At 47.4% G+C, this 13,010-nt stretch overlaps 1 protein-coding gene across 1 annotated transcript in view; it reads left to right on the top strand.

The window, feature by feature from the left end:
- The window catches only part of ADRA1D (adrenoceptor alpha 1D), a 44,109-nt gene extending 32,808 nt beyond the window's left edge, over positions 1–11,301 (top strand). Inside the window, exon 2 of the mRNA XM_058803644.1 lies at positions 7,086–11,301. Coding sequence (XP_058659627.1) covers positions 7,086–7,654 — 569 coding nt within the window. The 3' untranslated portion in view covers positions 7,655–11,301. The remainder of the gene's footprint in view (positions 1–7,085) is intronic.
- The last annotated feature ends 1,709 nt before the right edge of the window (positions 11,302–13,010 follow it).

The following is a 13,010-nucleotide window of genomic DNA, read 5'->3' as shown; positions in this document are numbered from 1 at the left end:
CCCCAGGACCTGCTCATGTGCCTCAACTCAGGCAGGTGATTCACACAAAAGCCACCATTTTCAGGAAATTTGATGCCTCATAAACACCCTCACATCAATTACTCCCACCAGTGGTCCAAATTCCCAGGATTACTCTGAGATCATCTCCAATATTTGAGGGGAATAAAAAGCAATTTTGGTAAAAGTCCTACTGATGTGCAGCACCTTAGAGAAAAGTTTTGGGGACATCACTAGGACCATACTCCTAAATGTTGGGAGACAGGTTTGGGAGCCCTGAATTTAACAGAGAATGACCAGAGCAAGGCTCTGATTCCTTATCCTCCTCTTGCTGACACACAAACTATAGTATTTGCAGGGATCCCCGACGAGGGGAGAGAAGGATGCATTTGACTCCATCTTATTAGAAGGTTAATTAATTACTTTATTATACTCTATTATTTTATACTATATTACATTATGTTACATTATATCAAAACTGGATTTGCTGAGTACTTAACTCTGCACACGACTGCTCTGACTTTGGTGACTGTCAGCCGAGATAGGCCCTGGTAGGCCAAGGAAACAAAACACCATCACTTTGGGTAAATGATCTTCATATTTTGCACAAACACAGGCACAGCAAATGATAAGAATTGTTTTTCCTTCCTCTGAGGTTCAGAGAATGTGAATCTCAGAAATATTCTTGGGAAGAATTGTGCCTTGCTTTTCTCTGGGAAGAGAAATGTGGCGACAAAAAGCCACACTCAGGCCTCAAATTTGAGATCCTGCTTGAGAGTGTTGGTGTTTTTCAGAGCCCTTGATTGGTTTCTCCTCCCTTTTGCAATCTGCCAGACAAAGGTTTCCCTGATCTCCATCACACCTAAAGCTTCCCTCCCTCCCCACACACCAGGTTTGGCATGGCCAGAAGCTCCCCTGGAGCTCCTCTCCAACCATGACCTGGGACAAAACACTGCCTGGAAGGTCAGCAGTGGTCAGGGGAGTGGTGACTTCTCCCTGCTTCTCTTTGGGCCAGACCAGGATGCAGAAACTGGACTCACAGGCAGCAGGGAGACAAGCAGGCAGCTCACTGGGGCTTTCATGGGGAAGCTGCTGCTTCTCTGTGACATTGTTTATGGGGTTGGCTGGAGGGCTGACAGGCCTGAGGAATTCCACCCGATATCCCAATGCCATCGTCCCCCAGGGAAAATGCTGGAGTGGCTGTGAACACGCTGTCCTCCTCCCCAGGCCAAGCAGCTCTTGGATCCATCCTAGCAGGGCAGTGAACTCCCTGAGCACTCCAAGGCACACCAAGGAGGTGTTAACCCTCTAGGGGCCCTGGTATGCCTACGAATACCCAGTGGAGGTGGCTGATAGAGAACAGAGGAGAAGGTCAGGAAGGAGCAGTCAGAATCTGAGTCCCACCACTGGGAGAAGTCCTTGCCAAAATCCAGACCCTTCTCCCACAGCCTGGCAGCTGCTCCAGGGAGGTTGTCCATCCTGGGGGCCCAGGAAGGAGCTGGAAAGGAGAGATGCAAGCTGGGGATTGAGCAGAAAGAGGCAGCTCATGGTTCTTATAATTTACTTTGTGAGAGTCAGGAAAAAAAAGAAGGAAGAGAGTGAGGGTGAATTTAGGTTGGATACAATGAAAGGTTTTTGAGTATGAGAGTGGGCAGGCCCTGGTGCCCAGAGAAGCTGTGGCTGCCCCTGGATCCCTGGAAGTGCCCAAGGCCAGCTTGGACAGGGCTGGGAGCCACCTGGGATGGTGGAAGATGTGGAATGAAATGGGCTTTATGATCCCTCCCAACCCAAACCATTCCATGATTCTCTGGCTTCCTTTGGCCAGGAGGACCCACAGTGAGCAGCTGTGGTACCTCCTATGTCAGGGCTTTTTCTCTACCAGCTGCAATTTTTTTTCTTGCTGCTCTGGTACCTCCAAAGGCAATTCTCAATCCCCTCCTGAACCTTTGAGGCATGTCCAGGAGAAGCTGAGGTGATGGCACACCTGTCCCCACCACTGTCCTGATCCTACAGATGGATTTCTGGAGCTTCCTAGCTCAGAAACAGTGGTTCGCACATTGGTAATTTTTTTTTTTTAATTTTCCACGAGTTTGGCCAATCAATTTTTACCTCCTGCTTGCAGGGACATCCACAGCTGAGCAACCTGCTGTGAGATGAGCCATGTCCCCTTCTTAGCTGCTCACCTGCCACCTCCTGTGGGAGGTTTCACCTCTCCTCTCCTGTGATGTCACCTGTAAAATCCATCTCTTCTGTGGGAGGTTTCACCTCTCCTCTCCTGTGATGGCAACTGTAAGGCCCAGCTCTGCAAAAGCCATTTTTGTGCAAGCTCATTCCTGATACAAAGCCCACACCAAGCAACAGCAACACCTTTATCAGTGTTGAGCAGTCCTGCTGGTCCTTGCATTTCCAAGCTGGGGCAGCACTGGGACTTTGTCCCTTTGTTCTTCCCACTTCTCCCATGTCTGCAGCATTCCTGCTCCGTGGACTATTCAGGACATGCTGCAAAGATGCCCTTGCCAGCTAAGCCTGCTCATGAATTCTGGCTGTACACTGGGAGCCAGGGCCAGAATTTAGGTTGGACTGGCTCCATTTGCATTGGTGCATTGGTTTGCTTTTTGTTTTTTTTTTTCCTTGTTTTGCTTTATTTTTTTGAGCTCTGAACACTGGGACCAGCAGCCCTGAACAATCCGAGTGATATCACCTTCCAGTGAGTCATGGGGAGGGCAGGGTGGAGAAGGGCAGGGGAGGAGAGATCATGAGATTGTGTCAGCTCAAACAACCTAAAAAAAAATGGGATATGTGTTTGGATACATGGAGGGCAGATTGTGTCCACTGCCACCCACCACAGAGCATCACAGTTTTGGGAATTATGCCCATGGTTCCAGAGATTTTTACCTGCCTGGTTTTCCCCATATATGAGCATTAACAAGTAACAATAAAAAAAAATTAACAAGTAACAATAAAAAATATTTAAAAATTGGTATGAAGACATAGTTTATTGGCTCGACCTCTGCATCACCAGAAAACTGAAGTTCCATCTTCAGATCATGCTTAGTCTGTAACTTCAGTCACTTTGCAAGCTGCAAACAGGCTTTTTCTGAGCTCACCTGCAGCCTTCTTAATTTCTGAATGGTCCCGAAGACAATTATTTAGGGTTACAACAGGAATTATTTAGGGTTACAACAGGACATACTGCCCTTGCCCTGACCCAGCTCTGTCAGATTCAGATCTTGCAAGATGTGGGATGATCTTTTTATAAAATGATGGAAGAAATAAAGTCCCCAAATGGGCTGTTAAGACCCTAGCATTATTTTTTATGATAAATCCTGATGGTTGTCCCTAAGGTGGATGTCACCAACCCCTCCTACCTCACCCCATGAGGTGTTGAGCTGGATGCCCAGAGGACTCATTTTGAGTGCTCAGCAAAAGTTCCTCTTTAAACAAGACCAGGTTTCCTATTGGATTGTGACACAGATCCTACAGAAATCATATTTCCTGTTCTTTGATGCTGCCCTGTACTGGCCTTGATGCTTTTGGGGCCAGATCACCAAAAATTGCTCTTACACCAAGATAACAGACTGAAGTGCTGGTGCTTCACTCTGTGTCGCTATTATTCATCTTTTACTCATATTTTTGGACCTTGGACACATCCCTCTGTGTTTCCTGAGCTCTTCAAGTGTCCATCACTCAGTACTGACTTTCACTTATTTATATAGAAAATGCCACAAAGCCCAGCCCAAAACCCCTCAAAGTGTTGTTGCATATTTGAGTACATTAAAGCAAGAGCTGATTTATTAGAATTTTACTCATTCCTTAAAAAAAAACTCTCAAATCCTCATATGTTCAGCCTCCCAGCGCCCATCAGAAGATTCTGATCCTCCAGCATGTGCAGAGAAGCTGTTCTGGGGATTCCCTGCCTGTTTCTGTTCATCCCAGGGTGAGGAAATGAGGAAACTGTGGCTACACTCAGGACACGTCCCTTTGAGGGGCACGCTAATTTGCATGGTAATGAGGATGCTAATGAGCCCCTTGTCTTCATATGTACACAGGGTTCTCGCTGGGTGAAAACCAGCCAGAGTTGAAATTCAGAGAATTCATAGCTTCTTTTCCTTTTCAATTTGTGTTTTCTATCTAGATGCAAAAGACAAAGCACATAGTACAGAAACTGCATTGTGCCCTGAAGTGCTAAACACCAGATAGAAATTATTATTTTAGCAACCATCAGGCTGTTTAGGCAAGCACCAATCTCTTAAGTAGCCTGGCTCAAGCAGTAATTGCCAGCTGAATTTAAAAAGAGACCCTTCTTTTATTTGCTTTGTTACCATAGTTTTTTGTTTTCTTTTCCTCTCTCTTGAAGCTAAAAACAAAATGCTCCACAGAGCTGCAGCTCCTCTGAGAACCCAGAGCACATTGCAAACAGGGTTCACAGCAACACTGTGGGGAGTTCCTGGTCATTAACCCTTTCTCTGTGGGGAAACTGAGGCAGGAAACCTCTCCCTGACAAGGGAATAAGCAGGATTGCATGTTCAGTGAAGTCCTTCATCTTCCCAGGTCCCATTTCCTGGCACATCCATGGTTCCTGTAGGTCCAGAGGGGTGGGAGGGGGGCACAGTGAAAAAGGGGGATTGTCAAAGCCATGGTGGGGTGAAGACTGGAGATGTGTGGAAGGCAAAGGGGGATGGCCCCAGCAGCACTGGGGTGGTTCAGAGCTCCTGGCTGCCACTCAGGGAGTTTCTGGTGGGGTTAAAATGAAAACTGGTGATTCTAACAGCCCACCTGGAAATCTCAGCACTGTCCCCAGGAGAATAAACTCCTTTTATCTGGAGCAACAAAGGTGGGGTCATTGTCCACAGAGCAGTTCTACAGAACTGTGCCCTGTGTTAAGGGAGATGACAGGGAAGGTGGAGAGAGACTGTTTATGGGGGGATGGCTTCAGACTGCCAGAGAACAGAGCTGGATGGGATATTGGTAAGGAATTGTTCCCTGTGAGGGTGCTGAGCCCTGGCACAGGGTGCCCAGAGCAGCTGTGGCTGCCCCTGGATCCCTGGCAGTGCCCAAGGCCAGGCTGGATGGGGCTTGGAGCACCCTGGGATAGTGGAAGGTGTCCCTGCCCATGGCAGGGGGTTTGGGACAAGATGATCTTTCAGATCCCTTCCAACCCAACCCATTGCTCCATTCAAAGCCACCACCAGCAGCAGGTGCTCATTCAGCTGCAAATGCCTCCATTTCCAGGAAGGCCCTGAGTCTTCCCAGCACAGAGATGTCAGTCCTGCTCACTGTCCTCATTCCATGCCCCCTTCAGCACACACTGACAGCCAGCCTGAGCTCCTGCCTGCCTTGGGTGGGCCTTCAGCAGATATTTAATCTGCTCTGCCTGCCCAAAATGCTGGGATGTGTCTGTGTTCTCCCACATAGCCGTGGTGGAGCTGCCCACGTACCTAATGTTGAGTCTGGCTGAAATTTCTCCACTTTTTAGGGATGGGTGTACAAAAGCTTTGCTGGAACCAGTTCTCTGAGCTTCCTGGAGGATGGTTTTCTTCCAGCAAACAGCCTGGGGAGATTTTATGTAGTGTCAGTCATGAATTTCTGGCTCCTGGCACCTGTTTTACTGTTTTGACACCAGGCTTAGGAGCGCCGGGGAAAATAATAATGATATCTGGAGTTAATGTTATTTACTGAAATACAAATTAACGCTCAGTCACATGGTGGCATGATTTGTCATCTGGAGCTAAAATTAAAAGAAATTAAGGCTGAGTCAGAAAGTTATTTCAGATCCAAGTGGGGAATGCTGTTCTGAGGCCATGTGGGAGCAACACTGACATCTTCTGGCTCAAAAAAAATTTATCTCCAGCTTTTTCACCGAGAAAAACACCGGGAAAATCTGCAAAAACATAAGGAGGGACTGGGTGGACAGAAGTGTTTTAAGGTATCAAGGACAAGCTTTGGGGCAGTGGATATTGTCTGAGCCAATTTAACAGCCTCCCTTAGCATCACCACAGAATCTGAACAGAGGGTGTGTGACACTGATGACCCAAAATACACAAGAGGAGGAGGTGAAGGGGTGTTGCATTTCTCTCAGTGCCAGTGACAGGCCTGTGGCCGTACTTTTATGCTGAAGTCCATGTCTGGAGGCAGTAAATTACCTGGAAGTCACATTCCACTAGGCCAGGTTGCTCCAAACCCAATCCAACCTGGCCTTGGACTGTTCTAAGGGTGAGGAGACACAATTTCTCTGGAAAACATGTTCCAGGGTCTCACCACCACCACACCATCAGCCTTTTCTACACATCTCCCCTCTTCCAGACTGGATTAACCACCGGCTTTGTGACTGACACTACATAAAGGCTCCCTGGGCTGTTTGCTGGAGGAAAACCATCCTCCAGGAAGCTCAGAGAACTGGTTTCTGTGACCATGTTCACAGGAGTCTTAGGATGAGGAAAAAGATGAGGATCTGACTCCATGTTTCAGAAGGTCTGATTTATTATTTTATGATATATATTATATTAAAACTATAGTAAAAGAATAGAAGAAAGGATTTCATCAGAAGGCTGGCTAAGAATAGAAAAAGAAAGAATGATAACAAAGGCTTGTGGCTCGGACTCTCTGTCCGAGCCAGCTGGACTGTGACAAACATCCCACATGGGCCAATCACAGATGCACCTGTTGCATCTCACAGCAGCAGATAACCATTGTTTACATTTTGTTCCTGAGGCCTCCCAGCTTCTCAGGAGGAAAAATCCTAAGGAAAGGATTTTTCATAAAAGATGTCTGTGACAGGTTCCAGCCAAAGCCTGGCTATAACTTCCCAAGAAAATTCCTTGTAACTTCCTTGTCAACCCACGACACTTTATCACCTTACTCCACCGCAACCTTCCACTCCCTCTAACCATGTTCCTTTCAATCTCTCCCAAGGCTTTTTCTTCTGGAGGAAAACCATCCTCCAGGAAGCTCAGAGAACTGGTCCCAGAAAAGCCTGGCTATAACTTCCCAAGAAAACTCACCTCCTTGTCAACCCATGACACCTCATCGCGTTACTCCGCCACACCCTTCCACTCTCTCTAACCATGTTCTTTTCAATCTCTCCCAAGGGTCTTTCTTCCCGTCCCTGAAGCCCTCGGAAATCGTCTTCAAGATCATCTTCTGGCTGGGATACTTCAACAGCTGCGTGAACCCCATCATCTACCCGTGCTCCAGCAAGGAGTTCAAGCGCGCGTTCATCCGGCTGCTCAAGTGCCAGTGCCGCCGGCGGCGCCGGCCCATCTGGAGGGTCTACGACCACCACTGGAGAGGGGCCTCCATCAACAGCTCAGTGCAGGACTCAGAGACTGACCTACGGCCCAGGATTAACACCCTGAACAGCTCCTTCATATTTAACTCCTCCTTCCAGGAGAGGGGCAGTAAGAGGCGAACGCTCAGCTTCAAGGGCTGGAAGATGCTGACGCCTTTCCAGAAGCCGGCGTCCACCCAGCTGAAGGAGAAGATGAACAGCCTTTCCAACAAAATCCGGGGGGGATCCAGCAAAGGGGTGGCCACAGCCACCTACAAGACAGAGGTGGAGTCTGTCTCAATTGGGATCCCTCATGATTTCACAGAAACCATCGACTACCAAACCCATGACTTAACAGACTGCTGTGGGCTGAGAGAAACAGATATTTGAGGCCTCTGGGGCAGCTGTCAATGGTTTCTTTAGAGGTATCCAGAAGAAACATGGAGGGATACCACCTGTGGGTCTGTCAGGCAGGCTGGAAGCAGCAATCAGGTATTAAATGCAGTTGCCCAAAGGTTGTCCAAGCGTCCCCCACATGGAGCTCAGCCCCTTCTGTGGGGTTGTGGTTTCCTCAAATTAGAGCCAATGGCATATCCCATTCTAACAAGCCACAGCAGGAGGAGAAGGTGTGGATATGACCTTAGGGCAAGAGCTGTCTCCTCTGGTGGATGGCTGTCTTTGGCTTTGGAAGAAGCTGTGCAATTAAGGGAAACCAGGATGTCTCCTTTGCCTTAAAAACACCACAGTGAAACCTAATGGAAAGGTTGAATCCCAAAAGTTGCCAACCCTGCCTTAGTACATGTGGTCATGTCTCCATCCAGAGGCAGCAGCCAGGAAGGGCCCTGCCAAGCAGGAGCTGGCAGCTGATCCTTTATGTGGGTGGGTTGGGATCCTGGAGGTCCTGAATGGGACATCCACATGAGGCCTTGGCTTTGGAGGGAGAGCAGACTGGGGTATTCCCAAGCAAGGTGAAGGGATCCCAGCTCTCAGTCATCATCTCTGCAGTGGCCACAGCTTTGGCCCTCCCACATCACCTGGTTTTAGGCCAGAGGAGTATTCCAGATGTGTGCACTGTTGCCAGGGGGTGTGCAGGTCTCTCTCCTCTAATTCCATCCTGTGAAGCATTTTGCATTTCACACTTGCAACCCACCTTGCTTTAGTGGACATCCATCTGTGACACACAGAGAAACCAGCTCCTTTTGGTGTCAGTCACCCCCAAACCTCCCCCTGTCCCCTTCTTTGCTCTCGTTGTTTTTCTCAAAAAAAGCAGGATAAAAAAATGCATCCCAGAGGCTTCACTCAGGACAACAGAAAACAGCCTCAAGTTGTGCCAGGGAAGATATAGGCAGGATATTATGAAGGGTGGCCAGACACTGGACCAGGCTTCCCAGGGCAGTGGTGGAGTCACCATCCCTGGAAGCGTTCAAAAGACTGCAAATATGGCCCTGGAGGAGGTGGTTTGATGGTGAATGGATGATGCTGGGTTGATGGTTGGATTCCAAGAGGTCTTTTCCAACCATAATGATTCTGTGATTCTGTAACGAGGGTCCTCAGCCAGCCCGTGCTGTGGCTCAGGAAAGGTGGGATGGCTGAGTTGGGAAATTTGCATTTCCTCTGCCCATAGAGTCCGAGCTGAAGTGGAGCTGAGGTGCAGCTGGAGCTCCCTAAAGGAGAGGGATCCTCTCCCCAGTCAGGGTCACACTCATGATCCTTCTCCCAAGGGAATTCCCACATGCTTGATACATCCAACTTTTGGTAGCTGCCAACAATTGCCTTGGTTGTGTTTAAGTAATGACAATTAAAGTGGGTTTTTCCCTGTGTGAACACTCCTCAGGAGGGCACCACGGCCTCCTCCAGGAAACTCCAGGAGCTGAAGCCATGGCAAGCCCACCTTGACCAGGAAGCTCAGGACATGGTCACCCAAACTCTGCTTGGCCGTGGATTGCAGGCACTGGTTCCAAAATTCGGAGTAGTTTAATCAAACTCCAGATAACGAGCCCCAGGGAGCCACCATCAGGTTAAGCCATGAGCAGGAGACACGTGGGTGATGGAGGCAGAGGAGGGATCTGAGGGGAAGTGCCTCAGGCCAGGGAACTAAACAGGAATGGGAAGTTCTGAGGGTAGGAAACATGGCACTGAACGTGTGCTGGGTGGAAACTGCTCCACACCAGCACTGCCCCTCAAACCCTTTCATGGAAGTGCCTGCAGCACATCCAGCTCATCCCACCAAGGGTGGGAAGATTAAAGGCTGCCAGGCACAGCAAGGAGAATGTCACCTTTCTTTCTGATGTTCTGATTTGCATTAAATGAAAACAGAACAGGAGGGAAGTTGGAATTTTGTTTTGTTTTTTAACTCTTTTGTGCAGTGCATATTGGGACAAGATATCAGGACTTGGCCCTGTCTCAACACCCTTTACTTGATGCAGGAGAAACTGAACCAATTATTGCACAAATACCAGCAGATTTTGTCCAGATATTTTCCTCCCAGCAGCAAATCCCAGCACTTACACTGAACTCAGACTCACAACCACCTGCATGTTCCCCAGCTCTGCAAAACCAGCCTGGGGTTGCCAGCTCTGTGGGGAAATAAAATGGGAAAAAATGGGAGCTTCTTTGGGGAAATAATTTTTTCCCCTATTTATTTGGCTTTGAAGGGAATTGAGACTTTACAGTGATGATGAGGTGGCACAAAAAGTCATTTTTTAGTGTGAGGACTGCAACTGCCACTGTTTTCCTGGGTGTTTTGGGGATCCTGATGGGAAGCACTGGGGAGGTGGCAGAGAAGGGAGCAGGGAGAGGATACCCTTGACCAGACAGACAGACAGGCAGACAGACACACTTCGCTGTGTTTATATAAATGTGTCATTCCCAAAATACCAGGCATTCCCCTACAAATGGGCAAACATCCCTCTATAAATGAATATTTAGCAAATGCTGGCAAGCAGTGCATTCCCATAAATGAGCTGGTATTACTGCTTACACTTCTCCCTGATCTTTTCAATATATTTTTTCTTTTTTTTTTTTTTTTCCCAGTATTGAAATATTTATATTTACAGCCTCCAGTTCCTTGAAAGCTTTTTGAGAAGGAAAAAAGGATTAGTCTGGAGGTTTCCTGCCTGTCCATCCCAAGTCTTTACAGACCTACAAGGGAGAAAATAAAGTCAGTTTAAGCACACACATGGCACACACACACACGTGAATGCCCAAAATCTGGCTCAGTTACTCACTGTATTTGATCTGGCCCCAAGACATGCCCTGGAAGGAGCTGTAGGAAAGCCTTGAGCTCTGCTGTGCTGCATTCAGGCAAAATTCTTGGTTTTCACCCTGCTTTCATTTGGCATCTTGCATCAGAAGCTGTGCCAGGACTGGACTCTGAGGCTGCTCATGCAGAGCTTCCTTTGGAGGAGACAGGGCTGTCTTTGCTGGCAGGGAGGAAGGAAAATCTTGTATGAAATATGACCTGAATGTCTGGAATTGAGCATTCCTCCTCGAATCCCCTGATTTCCAAGCTCTCCCAAGTTTGGAAAAAGGGGCTCAGACTTTCAGGAAGTAAATTCAGTCCAATCCCACAGATTTCCCTGGATCCACAAGGGTGTGACCAGCTGAGGGAATGGCCCTGTTCCAGCAGGTTCTCCAGGCAGGCCATTTCCCAAAGCACCTGCACCTCAGTTATCCATCAGATCCCACCTCATTGCACTGGCTCTGTGTCACAGTTGCATTCCCAGACCTTGCTGCTCCAAGGAATCAAGGGTTGGGGGGGAAAATGAGATTTTGTGTCACTGGACTCTCCCAGGTCCACGAGGGAAGGAAGGTCCCTGTCAGCCTGAGCTGGGCTGCAGCTGGGTTGCATTACTATTGTTTACAGTGTGTATATAAGTGTACATTTTCTTTAGCAGAACGTTGGAATTTTTTATGTATAGATTTTTATTTTTCATCCCCAGATGTATTTATTAGCTGGAGTAATTCTGTTTTGTGTTTCAGGTTTCTGCCAGATTGATGTAAGCTGTATGAAACAGAATGCACATATTTTTGTTTGTTTGTACCAAATACATGCACAAACCTGTCTAAAACGTTGCTGTAAATTGTTGCTGTGTCTGATTTTTAAAACAAGGGTTATAGGAGACAAAGGAGGGAGGAAGAAAAGCCTGAAAATTATCCACTCTTGCTTATTTCTCTAAGACATTTTTTTTTTGCAATTTCACAGGGATAATCTTTCCCACTTGGAAGAATTAATGATAAAAGCAAGTCAGGAGAGGACACTCTCAGTTTCTTGACACACAGGCATGAAGGGATTGCACCAGCCACATCTAGAGAGCAGGTTTGGATTAGATATTAGGAAAAAATTCTTCCCAGCTATTCTGGTAAGGCCCTGGCACGGGGTGCCCAGAGCAGCTGTGGCTGCCCCTGGATCCTTGAAAGTGCCCAAGGCCAGACTGGATGGGGCTTGGAGCAACGTGGGACAGTAGAAGGTGTCCCTGCCCATGGCAGGGGTGGAATGAGATGAGCTTTAAGGTCCCTTCTCACCCAAATCATTCTGGGATTCTTATTTATATGATGTATATCTAGATTGGAAAGGGAAAGGCAAAAGGTAAAATCAAAAGGAGATCTAGCATGAAAACACTGGATCAATATTTGATAGCAGCCAGAGGTGAAAATTATTTGGGGGAAGAAATGGAGACTGGAAGAGATTGAAAATAACATTGAAAATATCTTTGCACCTCTGAATATGTCTAATTTGACTCCTGTTTGCTTTTGGGATTATTTAGTTCAAAAAGGGTAGAATGGATTTAGAATGGACCAAAGCTACAGGACAGTTTCCACCCAAGGAACATTTAAATCAAATGGCACTCTGATGACTGAGAATCATCCAGGTCTGTAAAACCAGCAGTGCTGGGGAGAAGACAAGCAGTGAGTGAGTGTTCACTGCCTCTCCTGGTACAAGAACTAAGTGACATCAAACCCAATTATCAAAATGAACCCAGTGAGCCAGGTAATTCTTCTCATGGCTCGTTTTTGAAAGGGGGGACTCATCACCATGAGATATTGCATCTGTCTGTAGGGGTTAGAGCAGCAATTATGTGCCTTGGTGACAGATAAACCCATCAAGGGCAGTTGGAAACTGCCTTTTATATAATCTCTGAGCTGAGAAATCCCTGAGGCAGCAATTGCTGTCAGCTGGGAGGATATTTCAAGGGATATTTCACTGCTGGCTTTTTTTTTTTTTCCTCTATCCCTTCTGAATTTCAGAATTCAGAGAGGGGACTCAGAATGAGCCAAGCTCTGGGAAGGTCCAGCCCTCTCTGTGTCCCTTCCCTCTGCACACTGGCAGCCCACCCATGCCAAAATTCCACCCTGCATTTCCCTGCCCAGAGGCAAAAATGAGGGGAAAATATTGAAAACTCAAGTTTAGTCCCAAAAAATGGAAACCTCAAGTTTAGTCCCAAAAAAAATGGAAAACCCAAAGTTTAGTCCCCATCACATCACCAAGATCAAAAGATTTTGCCATCCCTGTGTGCCAGTCCCTGCTGGGAAATTTCTTTTACCACTCAGTAATTGAAAACCAGTCCCTCAATAAACAGAGTTTTGCAATCTTTTTGCAGGACAGGGATTATAGCTGGGACTGGGAGATGCCCCAGAGGTTCCCCAAGAAACTTCAGCCATCCTGGGCAAAGGTTTATTCAATTTTCTGGGACCCCCATCGGTGGAAGTAATGATGAATCTGACTCCATGTTCTTAGAAGGCTAAT

This window comes from Ammospiza caudacuta, chromosome 4 (assembly GCF_027887145.1).
Source record: "Ammospiza caudacuta isolate bAmmCau1 chromosome 4, bAmmCau1.pri, whole genome shotgun sequence".
NCBI classification, from domain to species: domain Eukaryota; kingdom Metazoa; phylum Chordata; class Aves; order Passeriformes; family Passerellidae; genus Ammospiza; species Ammospiza caudacuta.
Note: the sequence above shows the minus strand (reverse complement) of the source record. Positions and strands in the feature narration are given on the sequence as shown.